Raw genomic sequence first — 27135 nt, 5'->3', positions numbered from 1 at the left:
TTGGAAGGCAAAGTCTTAACCACTGGACTGCCAGGGAAGTCCCTTATTTACTTATTTCTTTAGGTATTTATTTTCTGTCTCCTATTAATAGGACTTATGTTCCATGTGAGCAGGGACACTGTTTTCCTTGTTCACTAGAATGTTATCTGAGATATAGTAAGTGCTCAATATGTATGTAATTGTTGAATAAATGAACAGAAAAACATACAAAACACCCCAATTTTACCTCTAATTTAAATGTGCACATTGATAAACCTCTATGACAATAAAATGTTTTACACAATTTTTAGTACTAAGCAAGATTAAAATAGGAAATTTCCCCTAGCTTCCTCTACCTTCCTCCTCTGAGCTCCCTTCCTTCAGAAACAGTCATTCCCCTGTGCCTTTGTGGTCAAGTAATTTTGACTTGGGGCAGGTAAGCCTAAGAGCCTCCAAAACCAACTCTAATGACACTGAGAGTTGCAAGCAAGTACATTCTTACAATCCTAGCAAAACCCAGAAGATATAAAATTTGTCTCAACTATGTGTCATTCAGGGAAGACTACCTCAGATCTCAGAGTGATTTGTCTACCCAGGAAATAAGTGCACTCTGGATCCGATGAAAGGGGAAGGATGAACATAGGTAAATTAGAAAGAAGCGGAACAGTGAAGGAAGGAATAGAGTGGTTTTCCTGATAGAAGACTACTTTACGCAAAGGGTACTTTTTTCTTCAAGGAGTTCACCATCTAAATTGCATTATTAAATAGCATGATAGACAATACAAATAGCAACATAATAATGTGCACTATAAATAAAAATACACAGAAACAGAGCAGGAGCAGAGTTTTAAATATAAATTTGATAAATTTAATAAAGTAGGATGATACTATTTTTACATAGTTTGCAGCCCAAGATTCAAATGCTGAAAAGGGAACTAATCTGGGAATTAAGAAACACTGTTTCAGAAAAACTTTACTACCTTGAACGATGCTTTAAAAAAATTTTTTTTTAATTCAACATTAGTTCTTGAAAATATTCTTGGTAAAGAAATATTAGAAAAATACTTCCCTAACATGGTAAAAGCTATTAAAAACTCAATGATTATTACATACCTCTAAGTGAAACACCTGAGATGCTTCTATTATAGCCAGTTATAGGACATTACTGAGGAAGTTAAAAAAATTAATATTGCAGTTATATGATTAAAGAGGAGTGAGGAAGGAAAAGAGAAATGAAATACAAATATTGATTTAAAAATTATCCTTATTTGTAGATTATATGATTGCTTATCTAAAAAAACACAAGCAGGGACTTCCCTGGTGGTCCAGTGGTAAACAATCCACCTTCCAATGCAGGGGACGTGGGTTCGATCCCTGGTTGGGGAACTAAGATCCCACATGCTGCGGGCCAACTAAGGCCACGCACCACAACTAGAGAGCCCGCGTGCCGCAAACTACAGAGCCCACATGCCACAACTAGAGAGAAGCATGAGCGCCACAACTACAGAGAAGCCAGCACACCACAACGAAGAGCTCGCATGCCACAATGAAAGATCCCACGTGTCTCAAATAAGACCCGACACAGCCCACCCCCCAAAAAAACAAGCAAATTTATTAGAAAAATAAGGAAGACTTTCTGTTTCCAGACCAGCCCATAAGAAGCTTGGAAGCCACCAATCTATGCTAACAACAAGTAAAAAGCTGAACAAAGTTAAAAATCAACAACAGTTCTTAGATCCATAAGAGAAGTGAGGTCACAGGGCAAACCACTGCCCCCAAACTTGGAGAGCCAGGCAGATGAATACAGAGAATGACAATTTATTGTAACAGAAACGCAAGAGCAGAGAGCTCTTTGGGAAACAGTGCTGGGGGAGGGGAACCTGAGGTATAATTGATGAATTGCTGGAGGCTCAGTGTGGAAAATTCTGAGATTAAAAACTCCAAGGGGACCCAGTCATCGAAACGCCCCCCACTTTTTGTGAGTTTTACCCCTTGGCACTCTACCAAGTCCTCACAGTGAATATCAGAGAAAAAGCCCCTCATATTTCCAGAAGGGGGAAAGGAAGCATTTTGAAATACATGGAGCACACTGTTCTTAACAAAGTTTGCCCTCGGGAGAAATTATTTAACCAGAGTCTAACCTCCTAAAGTTGTATCAGAACCTAACTGACCTAAGGGAAGGTAAATAAATACCCAGCTACAGCCCACTCCAGCCATCTTGTCCTACCGAAGAGGGGTGAGGGAGAAACAAAGAAGCATTTGAGACGTTCACAGTCCAGAGACATAGGATCACAAAAGACTAAGTTCTGGAGACCAAATGTTCAGCAATGTTATTGTAATTAACAATACTGTATTATATACTTGAAGTTTGCTAACAGGGTACATCTTAATTGTTTTTACCACCAAAAAGAAAAAAGAAAGAAAAATAAAAAAGATAACTATATGCTGTGATAAATATGTTAATTACACTGACTTGGTGATTATTTCATAATATATATGAATATCAAAACACCAAACTGTACATCTTAAGTATAACCAATTTTTATTTGTCAATTATAACTCATTAAAGCTGGAGGAAAAGAAGACCTAATAATAGAACTATAAAACACTTCCCTACCCCCCTCACATTTTACCACGGCATTATTAAAGGCCTATTTACAGCAGTTCCTTTCAGCCAATACATCATGTCTGGCTATCAAGAAAAAATTACAAGGCATACTAAAAGGTAACAAACACGATTTAAAGAGACAGAGCATCAGAACCAGACTCAGATATGACAGAGATGTTGGCATTATCAAACCAAGAATTTAAAACAACTGTGATTAATACGCTACACCATCAAGAGTAATCCCTAATGTAAACTATGGACTCTGAGTAATAATGATGTATCAACATAGATTCATCAATTGTAACAAATGTACCATTCTAGTGGGGGATGTTGACAATGGTAGCAGATAGGCATGTGTTTGCATAGGCAGTATGTGGGAAATCTGTACCTTCCACTCAATTTTTCTGTGAACCTAAAACTTCTCTACAAAAATAAAGTCTGTTTAAAAAAAAAAAAAAAAGTGCAGTGTAGCAGTTGGATACAAGAAATAATTAAAAAATTAACTGGCTTTCTTATTTACCAGTGAATTAAGAAATTACAATACAAAAAGAGCCAATCTACAATAAAAAATATATAAAATTACTAAACTAAAATGTGTAGGATCAATATAAAGAAATTTGTAAAACTTTAATGAAGAGTATAAAGGACCTGAATGAATAAAAGGACATTTTATTGTATGTTTTCTAAAGATAATAATTCTATCTAAATTCTGTTTATTTGTTGGAAATTCAGTTTAAAATATCAGTGGACTTTTTCGGGGAAAAAGAAGGTAACAACAAAAAAAAAAGTGTCTAAGTATATTTAGAAGCCAAGAACATTTGAGTGATCTTTTAAAAACGTAAGTCAGGTCACATGACTCTTGCTCAAAACCCTGCAAGAGCTACATATTTCATTCACGGTAAGAGGCTAAGCCCTAAGACTCAGTTTTAGAGAAATAAAAAGATAAAATGTGAATAATACACCTTAAAACTTCACAACATGATGTCATCATGGCTATCCTTTAGTAGCAGAGTTAGAGGTTACCTTTATTCTCTTCTTTTATAATCACAAAAACAATAAAAGTACCAAAATGAAACAAAGCAATCCAAGGTCTAATAACAAACATTTAATAGCAAACATTTACGTAGCTCTTACCATATGCCTAATCTATTTGGGACTTATCTTTAATTCTGATGATAACCCTGCAAAATGGTGTTATTCTATATTACAGATAAGGAAACTAAAGTTTCAAGAGGTTAAGTAACTTACGTCACTTGCAAGTGACTGAGCAAGGATTTAAAACCCATGCTGTTCTAGTTCTGCTCCACAACTTATAGCTGTGACTAGAAAGTAAAAAAAAAAAGTCGCTCTTTACTCCCAGCTTCATTTATGTAAAAGTAAGAATAGTATTTGGAATAAATATTCTTTATCAATTATATTTTCCATTTTTCTACAATTTTATAAGTCTAAATATAAGGTCAGAGCATCTACTTAAAAAAATGATTCCACAATCATGACTCCCCCTTCTGCAGAGAAACAAGTCTCAAATCTGTAATCCTAATTTCACAAAGTAAACATGTCCACCCTGACAACATACCCTTTATATAAAGCCCAATACCACTCCATCCCCTGACCCCAAAAATGTTCAGCAACCTAGTATACCTCATGGAAATCCACTAAAACTCAGGAGAAGCTTTTCAATTATGAGCAACATTGGATTTAAGTCAGCATCGTGGTCCTCATACACAGTAGTTTAAAAAACAAAACAAAAACAGCATGCCAGTAAGGCTCCTACTAACCTACAAGCCACGGTCCTCATGTGAAATTAAAAACAGGGAATGGTGAAATAAAACAACCATCGCCAAACTTTAATCATCAAGTTAAACAACCATCACCAAATTTTAATCATCAAATTATAATCTATAAACTTTCATTTTAAAATCTGTAATAAGTAAAAGATTATAGTTAAGATATAGAGAATATATTTCCCATTAGTATTAGGAAATAGGCATAGATAAGAATTTTCAAGTGTTTCTAATACCCAAAAACTCAAACCAGTCTAATACCACTTATCTATCTAGGTCAGCAGCTTTTATATCAGACACAGCTGGAATGAATCAAACATACCATCCATGGTTTCTTGAGCAGAATAAGGAATGCTTAATGAACATATAGTAAAATCACACCTATTTCCAAAAAGATGTATACATGGGAACATATATGATCTCAGTAATGCTGGCGAAAGCATCAAGGAGTGAAAGCTTTTTCATTCCACAGATAAAATTCATATAGATATTCCACAGATAAATTTAAAACAGCCACAAAAACATACTTTCTTTGCCCTATAAGAGCTCACAGCATCTACTAAAGAGGAAGGTATGTTGAAATGGGTAGGAACTTTACATTTAAAATTTTCAGGAACTTCCTATAAAAGTGAACATGAATTGAATATGTGTGATGTGTGCTTTCCTTTAAACCAAAAGATTAACAGATGATTTTTTTCTTCATCCATACATCTCTAACTGTGAGGTACTTCTCCAAAGGTATGCATTTTATTTTTATACAGAAAAATGTGCATTTTTCAGAAGGTGGAAACTTCAAATCAGAGTGGTGTACTAAGTGTATAAAAATTTAAAAGCATAGAACTTAAGCAGTTATAAGGAACCTGAAAGACATAGACTAATACAACACACAACACAGGTTAAAGAAAAGATCCGTTTTGAAAAGATCTACATTGATGATCATAATTCTTTTTAACTCAGTTCGAAAATAACAAGTTGTGAAACTCCCAACTTCAGGAGACAGTCCATTCCATTATTAGCCAACTCACATCATTAGGAAGTTGTCTTCTTCATAAAACAAAAATTTACATCCCCACCCTTTAACCTCCATCTGGTTTTTTTCTCAGGAATAAGAGAATCTAAGTTTACTCCAAATATTTTATGAGGTTTTTAATTATCTGGAGATAGCTAACATTTTTTGCTGATCAACTCTTCCCAAGCTCAACATGACAAGTTCCTATGACTCTTCCTCATCTAACCTAGTTTCGAAATATCTCATCATACTGGTAGATTATGAATTTGTCACAATGGCTATGTGTGTGGGGGAAAAGAATAAATAACAACTTTTTAGATATGGATGTTAGGTGATGGGCTAAGCTCACTCACTAGGCAAAGCAATTCACTGCTTTCTCCTTTAATGTGCCATCCACTTTACAGCCACATTCCTGAATGATGGTCAAGAGTTCACATTCTAAGTAGTCCTTTTAGTTATAAGAGATGCTAAATAATTTGCACTTACTCGTTCTCGGTTGGTTTTGCAAACAGTTGGTTTTGCTTACAAAAGAAAATGTAGTTTGCTGGTCCACATACACACTCATTAACTTCCTGAATACAGTGCTCAACCAAATGTCCTAAATAACTGAGGCTAAAATATCACATTTTTCATCTCATCTATTTTTAGATAAAATAGATTTAGTAGCCTAACTCAATTATAATTACCATCACAAAAACAATAATGGATTTTTTTAAAAACCTGGGACAAAGACAGTTGATTAACAGTGATTAACTTCGGATGATAAGAATCTACATGACCTTTACCTTCTTTGCATCTTTTACTTTTCTAAAAATTAAATAAACAACTCACCCACAAGCTAAATAAACTATTTCTTGCCAAGATCCTGCTGACTAGCATGAGGATCTGAACTGTGCTTTCAGAGATGCTTTTTCATTTACCTGTTGTTCCTATTAATGAAGGGATTCTGATTAAAATCACTTTAAAATCCCTTTAAAAAGGCAAATCAGATATTTCTCTTCCAACTTACATTAGCTATATTTTAGGCATTATTGTTGATTACTGGTATCAATGATTCCTAAAAGTAAAGAAGAGGATGACATCCCTAAATAAATTATTTCCCTCAACAGATATTGGGAAAAAAATCTACAGTGGAAAAAACATAGAATTAACAGTCAAAAATCAAAGTTTCCACTGAGACTGATACAATGCAACTGTAACATTTTGGGCAAATTATTTTATCATTCCAGGCCTTAATACCCTCATCCAAAAAACTTAAAAGAGACAAGATGCTATTTAATCGAAATCCTTTCTCATTCTAAATTTCTTTGATTCCGTGAACTATCCAAGACTTGCAAAACTATCCCAGGTAGTCCATCATAAATATTTGTCAATTAATACTTAGTATTTATTCTACAGTATGAACTTTTAAAGTTTCTTTGCAACGAATTAGTTACTTCTACTACTACTACTATTAATAGCAGCTAACACTTCAGTACTTGCTATTTACACAGTTCAATGTTTTACATGGATTACATTTAATCCTCACAATAATCTTCCAAAACATATAATTATTATCCTCATTTTACAGACATGATTTACAAAAGTCCAAGATCACAAAACTGGTAAGTGACAGAACTGGGCTTCCAACCTTGGCAGAATGAACTCAAAATCCCCCATGGAGGTATACAGAATAAACTCGTTCATCACACCCTCAACATGACAACTAACAGACACTCTGAAACTGTGAATACATATATAACAGAAACAGTACTTCACACAGTAGGCAGTATAAAACTTGGATTTAAAACCACTTTATGATATTTATTAAACTTTATGATCTTAGGCAAATCACTTAAGTCTCTTTGCTCACATGGAATATGGGAAAAATAGTATCGACGCAAGAAGATACTGTAAGAATTAAAAGCAACAACATAAAGTGCTTACGTAAGTGTGCTTAGCAAACAGATATCATATATGGTTGCATAATATTACTAAATTAAGTGGCAATGTATTAAAAGGAGGCACATAAATATTATATATTAATCTAAATACTATATATTCATTCAGCATAATTTATATATAATATATAAATCTCTAAGCCATTTGGATTCATGGATAATGAATCAACTTATTTTATTTTTCTTCAGCTAAGTCAGCAAAAGAGATGATTTATTGTACACATGTTACATTCTCAGCTACAACTGAGAACAGAACTAGTCCAGAATATCACAGGTCCAGGGCAAAGGACCAAAGGGGACCGTTTTGATACGAGCAAGGTGGGTCTCTCCAAGGTGGTTGAGGCGATCGTAATGGTCATGAATGTTCCAGATTCGTTGAGACAACTTCTAGACAGGAGGCAGGCAGTCTGACAATTTGCACCAGCTTGCCTGGCCTCTGGCTGCCCTTTGTTTCTGCTCCCGTGGCCTCCACGGGTACGAGTATACTTGGACCTCTGCCTCACTTTTCTTCTTTTGCGCTTCAGCCTGCACATGCGCTGCTTCCTCCACTTCGCTCTCATGGGGCGGACGTTTCTCAGAAGATGGCGCTAAGGCCGAGAGCCATGGATAATGAATCAATTTACAATAGCGATACCACCTACCTCAACCCCTTAACTACTGAGGGGGAAAAAAAAAATGCCACATAGTAAACAAACAAAAAAACATTCTCAGCACAATGTCCTCCCAAAACATATACTCAAACACTACCAATGTCTAGCATACTGCCTTAACCATAGCAAGAATATAATATTTTGGGGACTGCAATGACTATTTTGTTTTGAAACAGCTATACCTATTATAATGTTTAATAATTTTCTTGAATATTACGAACTAAAGTGTGCCCTGTCCGTGCCAGGAAAGACAAATAACAGAATTAACGGAAAAGACAAGTGTAAGGAAGGAATTACAGTGATATAGGAGAGAAAGTAGAAAGAACCCGGACTTTGGACAGAGAAGGCCTGAGTTTATGTCCCAACTGTATCACTTTTACCTGGCTGTTATGACCAAGACTTTTAACTTTCAGCTTAGTTTTCTTCATCTGTAAAATGGGGTTAGTACCACCAGCATCACCCTAATGCCAATAAGCACACCTACCACTCAGATCATAGTTTCTAAATATAATTCTCCGATAAAAGAAACCAGAGTTCCTTGGATAAATAGGATGACTCTACAGCTGTGGCAGGGAAAATACGAAATGAGCCTAGAACATCTTGTGAAGCCAAAAAGGAAGTGCTCATCTGCAGTCAATTAAGCCGACCGCGCCCTTTTCCCCATGGGGGCCCCGTGTGCAATGGCTGCAAACAGCAGTGTATGCAGCCTGTTGCCTCTATGGGTTGCCCTAAGGGACCTTGGAGACAGCCCTTTCCAGTGGCCATTCATGACTGGCATGCTGTCCCAATCTAGGCTCCAGACAGGTGTTCATGGTACCTTTGGAAAGCCCCAGGGCACAGTGGCCAGGGTCCACATTGGCCAAGTCATAGTGTCCATCCGCACCAAGCTGCAGAGCAAGGAGCATGTGATTGAGGCCTTCTGCAGGGCCAAGTTCAAGTTCCCTGGCTGCCAGAAGATCCATATCTCCAAGAAGTAGGGATTTACTAAGTTGAATGCAGATGAATTTGAAAACAGGGTAGCAGAAAAGTGGCTCATCCCGGATGGGTGTGGGGTCAAATACATGCCTAATTGTGGCCCCTGGACAAATGGTGGGCCCTGCATTCATGACAGCCTTAACAGTGTCCCCTCCTTGCTCATGCCCACCAATAAATCCTACCTCCCTGTCAAAAAACAAAAAAAAAATTTTAAACAAACAAACAAAAGAAAACAAAAAGGAAGTGCTCAAAAAATGAAGGAACATGTCAAAAGGCACAGAAGCCAACTTGATGGGGCTCCCAATGGCCAAATCTAGGACAACAGAGCATCAAAATAATGACAGCAATGGATTATTGTCCATACTAATAGAAATAAATAATAAATAAATAAATGGTGGGGAGAAGAGAAAGCTTGTCTATAGAATTCCAATTAATAAAGGTGAAAGGAATAATGGAAACAAAATCACCAATTTGGCAACAAACATCAGAATATTTGTTACAGACAAGACTCATAAACAGACATTAAAAATAGTGAGCAAATGTATAATAGGAAACAGGATATTTACATAATCTCAAAGTATCACCCCCTAGAAGATGCTTATTACACAAAGGATCTACCATTTGAGAAACTGGCAGGCATCATCTTAACCAAATGATCAAAGTTCATATCATCAGTATGGGATATATCACCATCACAGACCTCCTAAAGCATGAAGACATCTTCACTCTATAGTACTGTTGCCCAAAATGTTTAACTTCAATTTAATCAAACTGAAGAACATTCCACAAAATACCTGGCCAGTACTCTTCAAAAAAGTTTCAAAATTATGAAAGAAACACCGAAGAGCTATTCCAGATTAAAGGAGGCTAAGGAGACATGAATACTTAATACAATATGCAATGTTGGATTGTATCCTGAACTAGAAAAAAGGACATTATGGAACTGATGAAACTTGAAATAAGGTCAGTAGATAATATTACATCGATGTTAATTTCCTGATTGGGCTATGTAAGATACTAAAATTTTGGGAAGCCAGTTGAAGAATATATGGATATTCTCTGTATATTTTTTCCTACTTTTTTGTAGGAAAAAATTATTTTGTAGGTCTAAAATTATTTCAAAGTGAGATTATATAAACACACATGAATTTCTGAAGAAACACAGCAATATGAGGAAGACTAGCTTATACTTGTTTTACCAATAACTGCCACATATCTTTGAGCAGCTCTTTAGTATATAATAGTGAAAAAATTCTCAAGATTATGTAGGCTGGTAAGAGGCAATGTTCATGTAATCCCTTCAGTGCTTCTACCTTGACATCTCTGCCCATAAAATCTCCAATTTTTAATACAAATAATTAAGAGGAAACAGAAAAATTACAGTAGGTTCAGTAGGTTCATGACAAGTTATGTGAGGATTTTGGAACCACAACTGTGTACTTCACCTAAAATGCCCCTTAGTCTTCCTATCAGAAATTTAGGCTGTCTGAACCATTTATCTGTCTTTGAACGACATATCTCATGCTCTTACACTAAAGCCTGACCCAACTGGGCTAAACAATTACAAATTACTCATTTCAAAGCTCTTGCTAGTCAGACATGATTTTTTAAAAAGGAAAGACTAAAGTCATTCACATCCTATAAATAAACATTAATATATAGAACTTTATAATACATAATGTGTGAAGTTATAAAAAGACTAAGTTCACAGTAATCATCTACCCTTAGCTCTAAGTTGTTAAGACACTAAATCTTTTGCCTTTCTTACACAATCTATCCTACTTCAAAGTGAACTGAAAGACAAAACTATAGCTACTTTGTCAGATCACAAGACTACTGAACTATACACAAAGTTACACATAACATGTAAACATGTCTCTTCAAAATGAAGTAATTTTTACTTTCAATGTTTTTCCTCACTCTTCTGGGACAACTGTATTTTCCCCTAGCAGAGAATCAAGTCCTTCATTACCAAAGAACCAATCATGTATTTCTAAGAGCAGACTGAGAACTCTGTGAAGGCAAAGACCCAGATTTTACTCATCTACATCCCCAAAGCCTACAGGCTTAACACCTGGAATCTCAAAAATGTTAGTTTCCAATCCTTTCTCTGGCATATAAGAAAGGCTCAATAAACGTTTATTGTAGCTGTTTCATTCAGCATCAGCACTAATGACTGTGCCAAACCTAAGAGCAATGTAAAATCCAGAAGAAGGACTAAATTTGACTAATAAGAAATGCTGCAACATCCTGATCTCCATCTGTTTGGCTGCTTCTATCAGCCTACCACTCCAACACACGTGTGATTGATCCTTTAGGGCCCACTGCACCGAAAACATTTAACTACCACTAAATGTGCAGCACACACATAACGGATTTGAATTAACAGACTTTTCTTTACTGAAACAGTTCTAAATACTATTTTTACAGAACCTAAACACTTTAACATCTGAGGTTTAGATAATACCCTACTTTGGCAAGATATATGGATAATTAGGTGTATATTATTGGGTCTAGAATTTTGTCATTCAACGTTAAGCAAATAAATTCTCATCTATCACTACAATTAGAATTTTAAAATAACACTTCATCTTAACTCAGTACCTAAAAGGTAAAACAAAAAACAAAACATCTACCCAGCATCTAGCAGATTACAAAGATGATTGGCTTAATAAGTAAACTACCTCAAGAACAATACCTACAAATGTTAAAGGAAAAAAATTCATTCAGTTCAAGAGATGTACATACAAAAGCCTATGTGGAGATGAGTATACATTCATGTCCATGCCAGAATTTTTTTTAACTACTTAATAGATTAAAAAGATTCTATTAAAAAATAAAGAATTAACTTTAAATAAAATTATACAATGAAATAAAGTACACTAAACTGTTTCACATTTTAATATTTAAAAAGAGAAAATGTGAATAAGATTACCCTGAAATTATGAAATATATAGGAGATTATGTCAAATTACAAAATACTAGAGCCAAAAATGCTAGATATCATCTGAGCCATCTTACTTGTTCTAGCAAACTCAGGTTTTCTAAGAAATTGCTTTTTAAAGGAAGACTATACAATGGACAATGCTAACACACAATAATATAAGGACAAAATAACCAACACTCACTATCACAAGTACATAAAGGCCAAGAAATTGATGGGGATAGGGGAAAAAGGAAAGAGAAGGTGAATGCACAGATATGCATTTGGAGAGGTAAAATATCACAACAGTTCAGAGGCTGGACTCTGCAGCCTGACCTAACCAAGTTTGAATCCTAACAGTCATTTACTAACTAACCTCATCATGCCTCAATTTCCTCATCTATAAAATGGATGTAACAGTACCCAATAGAGTGGTTGTGGGATTTTAAGAATTTATTAATTCATATAAGCACTGAGAACAGTGTCTGGCACATAGTAAGCAATCAAAAAATTTTAGCAAATATCATTATCTGCTATAAAAATGCAGTTTTTATACCCATTCTCTTACATTGCCAGTAGGAGTACAAATTGGAACTATGTGGGGACACAGTTTGGCATTACCTTATAAACTTGAAAATTTACAACATAACTTAAATCCAACTATTTTACTCCTAAATATATATTAAAGAGAACCTTTAGCATATATGCATCAGAAGCATATTACAAAAATGTTCACAGTGGTAATGTTCATGATAGGAAATAACTGAAAATAACTCAAATATCCTTAGACAACAGATTGTCTATATTGTGGTAATGTCACACAATGGAATATTACACGTCAGGGCAAATGAACAAAAAACTATAGCAAAAAGAATGGACACATCTTACTATTACTGAGTATAAAAAAGAAATCAAGTTCAGGAGTTGATATTTACATATGTATATTCCTTTTATAGAGTTCAAATATATATGATAAAGTTTTTTTTAATAGGAAATAAATGGTAAATACACAACTCAGGATAGAGTAAGCTCTAAGAAGAGATAAAAGGAATATAACAGAAGCACATTAGGTAGATTTTAATAATCATCACTGTCCTGATTCTTGGATTGTACTGTGAGTGGGTATTTGTCAATTAAATAAAAAAGTAAAAATAGTAGACTACAGAGATCCATATATAGACCAATGATGACATACTTTGGAAAATGCTGCACTTCCTCTAGCTATCCCCCTATTTAAAAGATTAGAATTTTCTTCAACAAACTGGCTAAGATTGAATAGAGACCATGTCATTGGTTTCAAAAATTTGCTGGGACTGAAGGGTTAGAAACACTCAGGAGCTGCACTATCTGATAAAGGAATCATTAGCATGTGGCAATTTAAATTAAAATTTTAGTTCCTCAGTCCTTCAAGCCACATTTCAAGTACTCATAAGCCAAACAGCCACACAGGAGCATCATACTGGATAGCACAAACAGAACATTTCCTTCACCACAGAAACTTCTATCGGAAACACTGCTTTAGGTTCTCAAAGAACTCCGATAAGGCCCAAATGGTAGCAAATGGAAATAAGGAAAATTTCAGCAGAGAAAAAAAAAGTATTTCAATAAAGTAATAGAAACATTTGGAAAGAACTGAGAGACACTGAATTAAAACCTAGTGGTAAAAATGTATTTTCTACAATTGCTTTATAATGATTTCAAAGGCTGGAGATGTACAAAAGCTGGCAGGAATCCCTCCCCAACTAAGATGGTAAGGCTATTACTGCAACTGAGGAAAAGACTTAAATACTTAGAAAGAAAATAAGGTAAGAGACTGCAGTCATATCTGAAGGCATACTGGCAAACAGTGCTTACTGTGTACCAAACACTGCTTTAATATATGAGCTTATGAAAACTCTTATAATTACCTTACCTTCATTAATAAAGAAATAAGGAAAGCATGCTCAAATAATGGACAGAATATCAACAGTAACTATCTTTCAAAAATAGTGGGTCTTGTATAACGAATTCTCATTTACCATCCCCTGATCACTTTAAAGCGTTTAGGATCTCCCCCATCCCACTTCAGGTTCTCAACATTCTTGTGAACTTGTTTCACTGAAAACAGTATTTTAAAAGGGCATTTTCCAGTGCATTTAATACACAGTTTGATTTTAACTATGTAGCTATTTCGCAAAGCTTATGTAACTTATGTAGATATTTTGCATTACTTTTCAATATGGAGGCTATATAATCTTTAACTTAGCTATATTCCTTATATGTACAATCCCCTTTAGTTCCCCAAACAGGCCCAGACATTTCAATTCTAAGGCTTAGGTTCATTTTCCTCAGCTTTCCTCCTCTCCCTAAGGTTTTAGCTAGAACCTTTTCTTTTTCTGTCTTCTGCCTTACCTCTCTTTTTTTTCCCCCAATCCTCTAGAAAACACTACCTTTCCTTGTGAGTAAATCAAAACTTATACATACATAAATCCATTTTTATACAATTTTCAGACAAAAAGTAATTTATGGATGAGAAAATATTACTGTCTTCATTAGCACAGATGCTCAGACACTAAAAGATTTGCTCTAAGTCACATAAGTAAATGGCAAAACTGAGACTAGAACCTGAGTTTTTCCTTCTTTTCTACACAGCTTTGCAGATTTCTTAGTGTGCCAATTAGCATAATTCTATTCTTTCTGACCCAGGTAATTCACTATCTATATAAATCGTATGATCTACGTGAAGTTTTCAGAGAAACAACAAATTTTAAATTTCAAATCCTTCCTATATATTTCTTGCCTTTATAAAACTTTTAATAAGAGTGCAAAAAAGAAAATTTCTTCTATGGGTAATTTCCAGTTGTCTTCCAAGTTTCCTACAATGTGATTATATTGTTTTTGTACTTCAAAAAGTTTCTATTAATGTTTGCTGGATTCCTACATTCCTACTTTTTGTTTGAAAATGGCAGCTGCTATAATTACAGTGCACAATCATGACTTACCCTTGAGCAACACCCTAATGTACCCCAAATGCTGCCTCTCACCAGAGTACACATTCTCCCAGGAATGTGTCATACAAGTTAGAGACATATAATGCCATAGGATATAAATACGTAAAGACTGCATGGTTAAGAGTTCTTCTTTTTTTTCCTAATATAAATGACTAAAAACATTTCATACTGAAAATACAACTCTATTATTGATTAAAATGCAATATTCACATGATATCTTTGTGATAGTTTACTAGATTTCAAAATAATTATACAATTTTATAGGCTGCTTTGGGATACACTCCCTTAACATTCGGGGCACTTCAGTGAAAGAAATCTGAGAAGCAATGACATAAGGCTTATTATCTATAATCTAGTTACAGCAATTCAAATCTGAATTCCCCTACAATGCCTCACAACTCAACCTTGAAATGCACTCCCCTGAGAATCCTATACCTTTTCATATTATCTCTTTCTTTCATGAAATAATAAGCTGAACATAAATGTAAATCTTTAGTACCAATAAGGAGATACATCCTTAGAGGACAATATCCCATATAATGCACTGTAGTTTAGAACTGGGTACTTTTAACTACAAGGGTCTTTACCAGCATTAACTTCTTACACAGAATAGATACAATATTCTGTAATATATAATTCAAGTCTATAGAATACAGAAGTCAGCCTGTGTCATCACAGTAAGTCTAAGTTGTTTTACAAAAGGTTTTGTGCGTGTGTGTATGAATGTATGTATGTATGCATGTACACTGTGTCAAACAGTATAAAGTATTTGTTACTATTACAGTCGAGAGTTTAAAAGCTACTGTTTTAGGGTACAGGCTTTGGAGTCTTCACCAGCTATGTAATCTTTGCCAAGCTATTCAACTTCCCTAAGCCCCAGCTTCCTCATCTTTGTAAATGGTGGTAATAATAGTAATAACATTTAAAATAGTTGTTATGAAGACTAAATCTATCAAATGATTTTAAGACAATGCTGGTAATAACTCAAATATTAGCTATCATTTAATTACATACTGGGAGCTATGTAAAAAAACCCGCAAGGTACTAAAGAACAAAAATGGAATCTAAGAAATATGAGAATGTCATTTATAAATAATCCACAACAGAAAAAATACAAATTTTTGGAAGCAGCATTTCATAACCAGAATTTTTAAAAAGCCACTTATATTCTTTGACATAATTATTTCACTCCTGTAAATTCATCCTAAGAAATTAACTGAACAGAAAAAAAACAATTATATGCAGAAAAGATGCCCATTACAATGTTACTTATAAGAGCTGGACACCTGAAGTGTTCACTAAGAAGAAAACAGCCATGTAAACTTATGGTACAACTTGATCAACTATTATAGGCATTAAAATAATGATTACTAAAAAACTATGTATAAGCATAGAAATTCTTTAAGTATATCCAGTAAAAATAAATAATAAATATTCATATGTACACTATTAAAACAAGTAAAATATATTTGTATGGAACCAGAAGCAACTGAAAACTATGTTGGGTTTTTAATTGATTTTGTTCTTTCTTTGATGTAATTATTGCTCCTTGTCCTCCCCAAAACAAAGAAAAGTCAGCATCTTAGTTCATTCAGGTTGCAATAACAAAATACGACAGACTGGGTAGCGAATAAACAACAGAAATTTATTTTTAACAGTTCTGGAGGCTGACAAGTTCAAGATCGAGATGCCAGCGTGGCTGGGTACGGGCCTTCTTCCTGGTTCATAGCTAGGGACTTTTCACATGGTGCAAGGGGCTAGGGATCTCTGTGGAACCTCCATCCTCATGATTTAAGCACCTCCTAAAGGCCCCACCTCATTATACCATTGTCTTTGGAGGTTAGGATTTCAACGTATGAGTTTGGTGGGGAAACAAACATTCAGACAATAGGAGTCAGTTAAAAGGATTCAGCTCAGTTTTCCTCCTCCTAAGTACCTAGCTAAATCTGTCTGAAAAGGCGTAAATGCAAAAATGGGAAGACTAGAAGTTAGCCATAATCAAACGACTTATTTGATGTATGCTGGGGCCTAGTACACATCACACAGTTGCAGACTCAACAATAATAGGGTCTATATAACATCAGATGCATTCTTTTTCTTTTGGCTCGCTTAGAAGCTAAGTCTGGCTCTCTCCAGAAGTATCCAGATGAAAAACTGCTAAAGAAAACTAAGATGATTAGAGAGGCCACCTTGTCTTATTCATTCATCTCCTGTCTCTCCCCTTCCTTTTTGAAAAAATCATAATGCAGAGTTGAAGAATATCTTAATTTGATATGCTACTTATTAAAGTTATTTGCTATATTTTCTTAACCTTTACTAAGTTAATTAAGTTTGGTTTTTTAGATCAAATAATTCTCAAGAGAAAAAGCATATACATTTTTCATCATCGTATTTTTAAGTTCCTGATTTACATTCATTCAAAATCTTGATTTGTAGATAACTTAAAATTCATTCGTAAACCAAGTTTCAGTAATTATGTATCTAAGGCTGTTATTTTTGAATTAATGATACAGTTTCAGAATAATAATGCTAAACATCAGGCTAAATCAAAATATAAACAAATTTTTCCTTTAGCTGTTGATGACTATAAAATGAACTAAACATAAGCTTACAGACCTTTAGCTGTCCAAATTAAAGTCGGCACTAAACCACAAGCAATGAACTTCTAGCTAGTAGATCTAGCCTATCTCACCTATTAACAGGGATCCTAGTTGATTACAGTTGCGAAAAATTAAATGTCTAAATCTTTAATAACCTGAAAAAAAAATTCCTCTCCCCTTCTCCCATGAAAGTAGATTTTTTTCCCTCCATATAATTTGAAAACTCCTTCATTTGACTCTGAGAAAGATAGCTTTTCCCTGAAATTGATGGAGAGACATCAAATCTACTCATATGTACTTCCCAAATGTGCTCAGGCATTAAAATTGCTTTAAAAATGTTCACAATATAGATTTAAATTATTTCTTTGCTTGTTGGAATGTTTAAATTTTAAGTTTTTCTGAAAAGCAGCTTTTTAACATTTAAACTGAAATACAATTTTTCCAGCAGATCAATAATCCTTTTTAAAAAGTAACCTTACCTTCAGACTAAATGAAAATGAGCACTGATTATTTCATGAACATAGTACCTTTCTTCTCAAGAACTAAAAGTTCTTTTTAATATTCTCTTATCTCTAATCAAAAAATGTTATTGGGAGGGGAAGGGAGGTTACGTGTTATCTTAACATGGCTCTGAAGTAGGGCCATGTTATCCTGGTTTTACAGATGGAGAATCAAGCACAAAGACAGGTTACATGATTTGCCAAAGTCTTAATGGGACAGTCAGTAGTAACCACAGGATCATGTTAATTATGAACACCATGTTAATTGTAGAAATTTAATTAGTGAATTTTGTTTTGAAAAGGACTTTCTAACCACATTAGGAATGGAGTACACAAAAAATACAAAACATTCTGTCAAAGACAATATAATTTATTTGGATAAAGCCCTACAAAATCAGTCAACATCTTGATCAACCTCTCAGAAAACAAAGGTCTTAATAAAATCCAAATCTGGATAATTTATTCATATTTCTGTCTTCCTCTCTATTTCCTAATTCCCAACACCCCTCATTCTTGGTAGGACCATTATTACATGAGATCCTATTCATTTCCAATACTCTCAACTCCTCCAGGCTAAGCCCTTCCCTTTTCTTATCCTCCTCCCCTTGGCATAATCCTTTTCAATTTCCAATCCCAAAACGCTTACTCCTGTCTCTTTAAATTGCAGTGGCAGATGTCAATATTCATACTCCCACTCTAAGCAGCTCATCCTACACACTTATAAGATACACTGGTGCTGGCTCAGGATTCCTCTCTGCCTCAACTTCTGATACCAACCCAGCAACTTGAACAGCCACAGTGGTGACCTTTTTAAATATCCTAACAGATCCTGGTTCCTCTACTTCTAACAACCTTTTTCTACTTTAATCTTCCCTCATATGTTATCACTCTGGAGTCTGTGTTCTTTGATCAAAATCTATCTTTCGATTTTCCCCACTTCCACTCTACATGCTCTTTAACTTTACCAAAACTTGTAGTCCCTCAAAACAGCTGTCACTTCTACTTGTCTACCTATCACTTCAAACTTATTTTCTTCAAAATCTAGTCTGGCCATTAAATATATGAGATATAGTGTAGTATAAATACAGCGCAATTTGAATCTCAGTTCTAACACTCCCTTTCGTGGCTGTGGGCAAGTTACTAAACCTCTCTTAAGTCTCAGTTATCTCATCTGTAAACTATGGATAACACTTAGCTCACATGGTCATTAGAAGGATTAAATCTAGGACAGTATCTGACACAAGCAGTAAAACAGTTTGCAAGACTCCTCTTTCCTGGGCCTTGCTCTCCCAATTACCCACCTTTCCTTAAATCTTTTTTTCTCTTCCTCTCCATTACTGACACCATCTCATCTAACAAATAATCTCAACTATTAACACTTCCCCCTAAATTTATGTAATCTTACTTTTTGCTGTCTCCACTTCATCACTTCCCATTTTGTCTTCCATACTTTCTCTCCTACCTCTCAAGACTTTTCTTTTGTTGTCTCTTCTCACTCTCCCTTAAAAACACTCCTGATTCTCCCTATTCATTTTTCTATTACTATTTAATACTCTCCTTGGTCAATTTTCCACTTCAACTACAGGCATACTTGGGAGATATTGCAGGTTTGGTTTAGACCACTGAAATAACTTTTATGCTTGTTTGGGGTTTTTTTTCCATCTTCTTGGAATGCCCTTCCTCTTTCCATTGCCCTCTTCTCTGGCTGACTCCTAAATGCCATCTCTTTTCTGAAGGCTTCCTTCACACAACTCTCACTCTGCCATCCACCAAAGGTAGAATTACTTTCTTCTTAAGCCTTGAAGAACTTCATACGCAGAGCACTCACCACATTTCAGAGGGATCTAGTTCCCTTGCTGGATAGTGAAAGCAGTTATCAGGTTTTACCTACCTTTGTATCTCCGGGGCTAAATAAAAGTCAAGTGCCCAGTAGGCACTCAAATGTCACTGAACTGAAATTCTTGAAGAAAATCCAGAAAAACTAAGAAATCCATATATATAATTCAGCAACTAAAATTCTGAAATGTTTTTACATATTACTAAGGGGGCAAACCCAGAACTGATCCCTAATCCCAATCTCAGAATATCAATGTAATTCACAACAGAACAGTAAAAAATGTTTGGTGATTTTATGCCAAAGTTAATCATTAACATTCTGATGTGGTAAAAGTTACAATAACTTGGAAAAAGTGGCATCAAAGTCACATTTCACTAAATTCCATCTAAATTTCAGTAATGCAACTACTGGATACCAACACATTAACAAATACGGTGTATTTGTGAAAGGAATCTCTAACCAAGGGAATAGACAAACAAAATGTGTCTAATCATAAGAAACAGTACCATTATATACTACCAGAAGAACAATTACATTCTGCATTCCAAGTCATAATGGCCTTTATCTAAACTATACTCCCTGTTTTACAGATAACATTTAGAAATAAAATAATAAAACTGATATTAGATTAAAATTTAATTTCCAATTACTCTTAAATTTACCAAAGCTTATTCTTCATACTCTAAATATAGAAAGAAAATGCCTTCCAAGGTAATTTTAAGATTTCAGATACAAAGTAATTTATGTAGTCAATCCTGTATTTATGAGCTACATGAATGATTAAATGTGGATTTCAGAAGTACAAAGAAAATCACTTAGGATTCTTGAACTAAAAGCAACACTAAAAGTTGATCAAATCCAACACTCTCATTTTAAATCAGAAAAATTAAAAGTCTAAATCTTCTAGGAAGCAGAAAAATAATATAAATCCATATTTATGAACAATTATAAATCTATAAATTATGGACATTCACTTCCATATTATAAGCAGAGACTGAATGACAATCTGGCATTTAAGATTTTATCATTTCTCTTCCTTAATCTTCAAATGTGATAAACTACATTGATTTTCTCATGTTGACATTCTTGCAATCTCACGATAAACTCGGTTTTACTGTGAGGCTTTGTTGTTTTTAGTTCACTGAATTGGGTTTAATTTGTTACTTTTTGAAAATTCTCAGCCAGTATCTCTCAATATTTCCTCTCTCCCATAACCTCTTCTTTTGCAACCGTTAGCTGTAACTTGGACTTGTTCATCTTATCGTTCATGTTTCTTAATCTTCCTATTTTATAATCTCTATCTTTGGGTTCAGTCTTTAGGGCCTCAGTCATAGCAGAAGACTTTAGCTTTTTGTGCCATGGACCTCTTTGGCAGTCTGGTGAAGCCAATGGCCCCCTTTCTCAGAATATTAAAGGCTTAAAACAAAATACATAAAATTACAAAAGAAATCAATTATATTGAAATAATTATCAAAATATTTTTAATTTTGGTGCTTGCTTTGGCAGCACATATACTAAAATATTAATTTTGATATAGTAATGTTTTTGTACTAACATATTAAAATACAAGCTCTAGCAATGGCTTAATAACTATAATAATTTCAAACTAGTGATGACCGTAAGTGCTATTTCAAGATATCTGTAACAACTGAACAGCAATTGTACTGTAAGAAAAAAAAAAACCCTGATTTCTATTGGTATTACGGGTTGAATTGAATCTCTCCAAAAAAGATGTTGGGTCCTAACCCCCAGTACCACAGAATGTGACCTTATTTGGAAAGAGGGTCACTGCAGATGTAATTAGTTAAGAGAAGGTCATACTGGAGTTGAGTGTGCTCCTAATCCAGTAGTGTCCTTATGAGAAGATGGGCATGACACACATGTGGTACTTTGTTACGGCAGCCCTAGGAAACGAATACAGTTGCTGTCACGAGTACCTCTGATGCTGCTATGCTTTGCTGGCATTTTCTTCAATTATGAAAGTAAACAAGTTTCAGTTAGAGATTAGTAAAAACACTCTGAATTCTAAGACTCTATGTCTAAATCAATTTAACACCTCAGTCTGAGATCCATTACTAATGAATTATGTTTTAGCAAAAATAATGAACTACGTTTGAACAAAAATACACCAATAGATTTGTTTGTTTGTTTTCCATTTCAAACCATTCTGAGTGCCACAAAAACAACATCTTGGGGATTTGTAATAACTTTAGTACTGGACTCTAAAATGAGATGCAGCTATGACATACAACTTGAGATAAACAGCAAATTAAACTTAAATGTTAAAGAATGAAAAAATTCATTGTCTGAGTTAATTTGTTACACTGAATGAATGTGAAATTATCCTTTAGTATTAGATTAACATGATTTGTATGAATAACCAAATGAGAAGATTTACTTTTGACACTTCTAGGCCAGTAAGTAAAGCACGAGGGCTGGTATCTTAATATATTCTTCTTAGAACTACTCAAGTTGATGTTTAAGCCCAATAGCCTTTTGTTCACTTTTATCCAGAGACCATATTTATTTAAAAGAAAAAAAAAAAGAGCACTACAAAGTTCTCCATCTGTGATGTATATATATTATCAAAGACACATGGCTATTAAATTAAGCTCAAAGTGAGAAAGTCTTAAAAGATTATGAATGCACCAACTGTTTCCAAATTTATCTTGTTTCTTCAAAATTCATGCTTCTACTTCATAATACTACAAGATCTCTACTGGAAGTCTTTCATTTGCTTAAATATGTCAAAATCAACAATCTAATAAAATTGACCAATTAACAAATACGTATGTTACAAGTCTAGTGACTTGCAATGTGTCTATCGCTGTATTACTTTAGGGTAATTTAGCACAAGGGCCCATAATGATGCTTAGTTCAAATTCCTTGATTTACAAGTGAGCAAACTAAGGGCCACAAAGGCTGTCACTTGCCCAGAATCATAGAATAAATTAGTGACACTGAGGACAGAAATGCATCTCCCAATTCCAAGTCCAATGTTCTTTATATTATACCATACTGCATAAAAGTTGGTAAGAGTTAAATAAGTTATCTGCAGATGCCTTTTGTATGATCATTTTAATTCTGCTTATATTTAAAAACAGTCCAACTGCCCCAAAACAACCTAACAAGTTTTTTGAAAAATCAATTTTATTATCCATCACATTTTAAAAGTAGGAACATGATCTCACTTCCACCTTCAAAATTGGCAAAATTTTTTTCAAAGAGAACTGGACAGATATTTCAAGGCATAAGCACTCTCAGACACTGTTTCTTTTCTAGAGGGCAACTTAGCAGAAAAAATAAAACAACTTAAAATTTGCATCTTTTACTCCACTCCTAGATTATTTCAAGGAAAAAGTAATAAATTTAGATGACGACAGAACTCAGGATCAAATGCAGCATTGTTCAGAAATAAGAGATAGACTGATTAAAACTAATATATGTTATACAGTGAATATAATGTAGGTGTTAAAAATTATGTTTTAGGAAGTATTTAATGACACAGGAAAATGTTCACAATATATTAAGGTATGATAGTACCTACTATGCAATTCTACTCTGTTGAAGCTACATGTATATACATAAATTACATAATACATGTGTAAAGCATTTATCACATATTTTTATTCTTGGCACATAGTAAAAATCCAATAAATGAATATGATTCATCATCAACATCACAGAAAAGGTAAAGTTTGATTATATATCAAGTGTTAAGATTTATTAAATAAATATTTGTTTAATAAATAAATTATTACTTACTCACTTTAAAGACCATTTTGTACATTATTTGAAATGAACTACTACTCTTGCATGGAGGGTTTTTTTTTTTTTTTAAATGGCACTTTTAATGCAGTTCCAGTTCCTACTGAAGGTTAGAGAAGAAAAGCAGACTTTCACCAACCCTTCCCCAAGTTTGGCACTGCTAAGACAAAGTGTTATAGACTTATAATATGATCCTTCAGTAATTCTTGATTAATTATATACCCACAGTCAACCTCTGAGAACTATTTCTCTCTCTACACAGAACTCTAATTTCAAATAAGCATGTACTAGAGGATTTCAAAATGAGGCCTCTAAAGGCCTTACTAGATTTTACCACAATGGCTATCTAGAAAAGGTTAACAGTTTGCCAAGATATTGGTGATTTTCACTCTTTTTAAAGGTCGAAATCAGGTGGAAAAACATTCGAGTGTTAAGAACAGTCTCTACTTTAAGTAAATACCTATTGATTGTGGATTTAAAAAAAGAGAGTAAAGCAAAAGGAAAAAATAAACATAAGGCCCAAATAAAATCCATATTACAGGGCAGTTTTAAACTATGCTAAGGCTTTAAGGGCATCTACAATAATATATCTCTTGTTTCTTCATAATATGTATGATTGTATATAATAAATTGCCATTTCAAAACATTACTATATATATGAAAGATGAAATATGTAAGTTATCGGAATAAAGTCTACATTCCGAAGAAGTTCACTCTTTGTGGTTTAGCTATTACACAAACAATGCGGGCTATAATAAAACTGATTATCGGATGAACACATCACTTTCTACAATAAAAAAAAAATTAAAGTAACACCTCCAAGAGTTTGTCCCCATGAAGAGTTAACATCTCATGGCAAAAAATTATACGCTAAAACATTATTCTTGTCCTACTAAAATTAACATAACAAAGCCCCTACCTAGTAGGGAAAAATTTACGAATAAACCAGGATAAATTTGTGAAAACAGAATTCTAAAAGTCTGGGTGAGTGAGATAATTTCCAAATTGTCCCATACTAAATACATTTAAAAAAAATTTTTTTTTTTAAAAGGCAATCCTACCAGTAAATACTGCCCTTAGGTGTTTCAAATATCAAAATCTTTGGAATTAAACCACCGGGAATATTTATTCATTTTTAGTGTAAAAGTGGTATCATCCACTGATAATCACTACACCAAAAAACCTGTACTCTCAATTTGTCCATGACAAGTATTTGAAAAAGAGCTCACTTAAAAACTGTATTTCACAGGTGTGTCAATTCACATTCCCATATTAGCGTTTCTAATTAGCTGCACCCAAAAAGGAGGTATTCAATATTTTACTTTAAATATAGTAATTAGTCTTCTCCCATCTCCAAAATAGAACTTGACATTTTAATCCAGGCTACTTTCTTAAAAGAAGACAGCAGCAAAAATTATCGTCATTCTGTTCGGATTTTTAGCAGTTTTTCTCCTAACTAAGCGCTGAGATACTTCTTGATCTCTCTCAAAGTAGGTCTAATCTGCGGAAGGCAGTGAGACAGTGTACTGCACTGTGAATGGACAGCCAGGTATTTTATGAATGGAGGCGATCACGTGATCCCAGCACCTCCCCGAACTGATATTTCCCACATAACTGTGTCAACATTCTGAGAACAGGGGTAGTTGTTTGTGTGGGCGTCTGTTTTTGAATTTAACCTATAACTTCGAATTCTCCTTACTTTCTGAACTCAAAAATCTACATGAAGATAGACAATTGAGCTTCGAATTTTCTTCTTGGGAAATCCTTTCAAGATGTCCAAGGTGATGGATGTTTAATTATTTTTTTATGAATGAAGAGTGTGCTATGCAAATGAGGGCGATTCACAAAAAGAGAGAGAACATGGCGGCCACTTCTGTTTCTAGACCGCACTGACACTGCAGCAATCCACCTTCTCCCACCCCCGCTCATCAGAAGAGTGTGTTGAGGGGTGGGGGGATGCTGCTTGGCATTTCTCAAGCTATTTTATGTTAAACAAGCCTAGGCCTTGGACTTTAAAGTTTTCTCAGAAAGGTCTGATTCGAGGAATGCACTTTACTTAAAGGAATGCGTCCTAGGACTAGTCCTAACTCACTTAACTATTTCCAACCCTCCGAAGATAAAACTTGAATTTAATTACAAGAAAACGGACACAAATATTCGCATGGAATTAAACCCCGTCTCAATAGGAAACTGTTGCCGCATCATTATTCCTCCAGTCAGCTGTTATGTTAAAGCAAAATATTTAAAATCCAAAGTATTTCGTTTGGAAAACATAAGGACAGCCCAAATAAACAAAAACTTAAGCCGGGACGCTCTACAAGTTAATGAATGAAGTCATCAACATGCTCAGCAATGTAAACAGTGTTAAATCAACGTAAACGGTGTGTTTCAATATAGCTGAAAGATAAAAATTAGCCTACAAAATTCTTTTATGCTCCTGATAAAGACAAATCCAGTATTCGCAAAGGCAAAATAGAATAGTTCAACATCTCCCACACTCCAGGTGTCCTTAATGCTATTAAATTATAAAAATGTTTCCCTCGCCCCATTTTTTACAAGAATCTTACAGGTCATAAGTTTAAAAAGGGCGGGGGGGGGGAGGGGGGAGGCTTAATCGGTATTTAAGAGTCACTGACTCATCGAATTAAGATTCAAGAGCAGTTTGCTGCAGGAGGTGCTCCCACACATTAGTTTCCAAGTGAAATAGCTATAAAGGCGTCTGGACGGATATTCAAGGTATGTTGACTGGTGTGCTAAAGTGAAAAAGGACAGGTCAGAGGTCTTCCAGGCACTGGGGTAATTTCTACCCCGTCTCCATCCATCTGCATTATTCCATCTCATGGACATACAATTGCCATTCCAGCCCAACTCCAGCCCAACATTCAATACCTTCTCCCAGAAGCAAGCAACTAAATACTGAGGGTGGGGGTGGGGGTCGGGGGTTGCTGCCATTAAATAAAATGGCTAAGGAAATCAAATGTTTTCTCCAGAACAGAATGCACTCAACTCTCCAGGATTGCAAGCACCCAAGTCTCCGAGGGGGTCTGGGGAGGTGCCGAGGAAGAATGGGGGGTGGGGGGGAAGTAATGTAGATCTGTGAGGTGCTTACTCGTTGTCAGAAGTCGCCGTCTCCTCGCTCATCTTTCCCTCACCGTGATCCGATCTGGAGATGGAGGAGCAACAGCAGGCGGAGGAGCAGCAGCGGCACCGAGGGGCAGGAGGCAGCGGCGGCCGGGGGGGCGCGGGGGCAGCGGCTCAGGGGCCTCACCATGGTGGATGCCTCACCCGGAACGGTGCCCCCCCAGCCGGGAACCCCGGCCACCCCCGCAGGGGGGTGGCGGCGACAACCTCCGCCGTGGCGACCCCAGCCTCTTCCCCCGCCTCAGCTCCCAACCAAGAGATCCGATGAGGCCGGGGAGGATTGGGAGCAAAGGAAAAAAGGAAGGGGGCTGTGAAGGCAGACTGGAGAGCGGCTCCTCCGGCCACTGGGGTGGAGCGCGGCGGGGTCCGGCCAGGAAGGAGCGAGCGGGCGGGCGGGCGGAGAACCCGGGAGCAGAGGCGGCGCTTCCCTC

At 35.2% G+C, this 27135-nt stretch overlaps 1 protein-coding gene and 1 pseudogene across 1 annotated transcript in view; one reads left to right on the top strand and one right to left on the bottom strand.

The window, feature by feature from the left end:
• Positions 1–26817, bottom strand: part of SPRED1 (sprouty related EVH1 domain containing 1) — a 116918-nt gene extending 90101 nt beyond the window's left edge. Inside the window, exon 1 of the mRNA XM_068548996.1 lies at positions 26673–26817. Within this exon, the coding sequence (XP_068405097.1) occupies positions 26673–26704 (32 nt within the window). The 5' untranslated portion in view covers positions 26705–26817. The remainder of the gene's footprint in view (positions 1–26672) is intronic.
• On the top strand, positions 8598–8720 carry LOC137752072 (small nucleolar RNA SNORA70; annotated as a pseudogene).
• Positions 26818–27135: the final 318 nt, after the last annotated feature.

The sequence above is a fragment of the Eschrichtius robustus genome, chromosome 1 (genome assembly GCF_028021215.1).
Source record: "Eschrichtius robustus isolate mEscRob2 chromosome 1, mEscRob2.pri, whole genome shotgun sequence".
NCBI classification, from domain to species: domain Eukaryota; kingdom Metazoa; phylum Chordata; class Mammalia; order Artiodactyla; family Eschrichtiidae; genus Eschrichtius; species Eschrichtius robustus.
The sequence above is the reverse complement of the archived record's forward strand: the minus strand, read 5'-3'. Positions and strand labels throughout refer to the sequence as shown.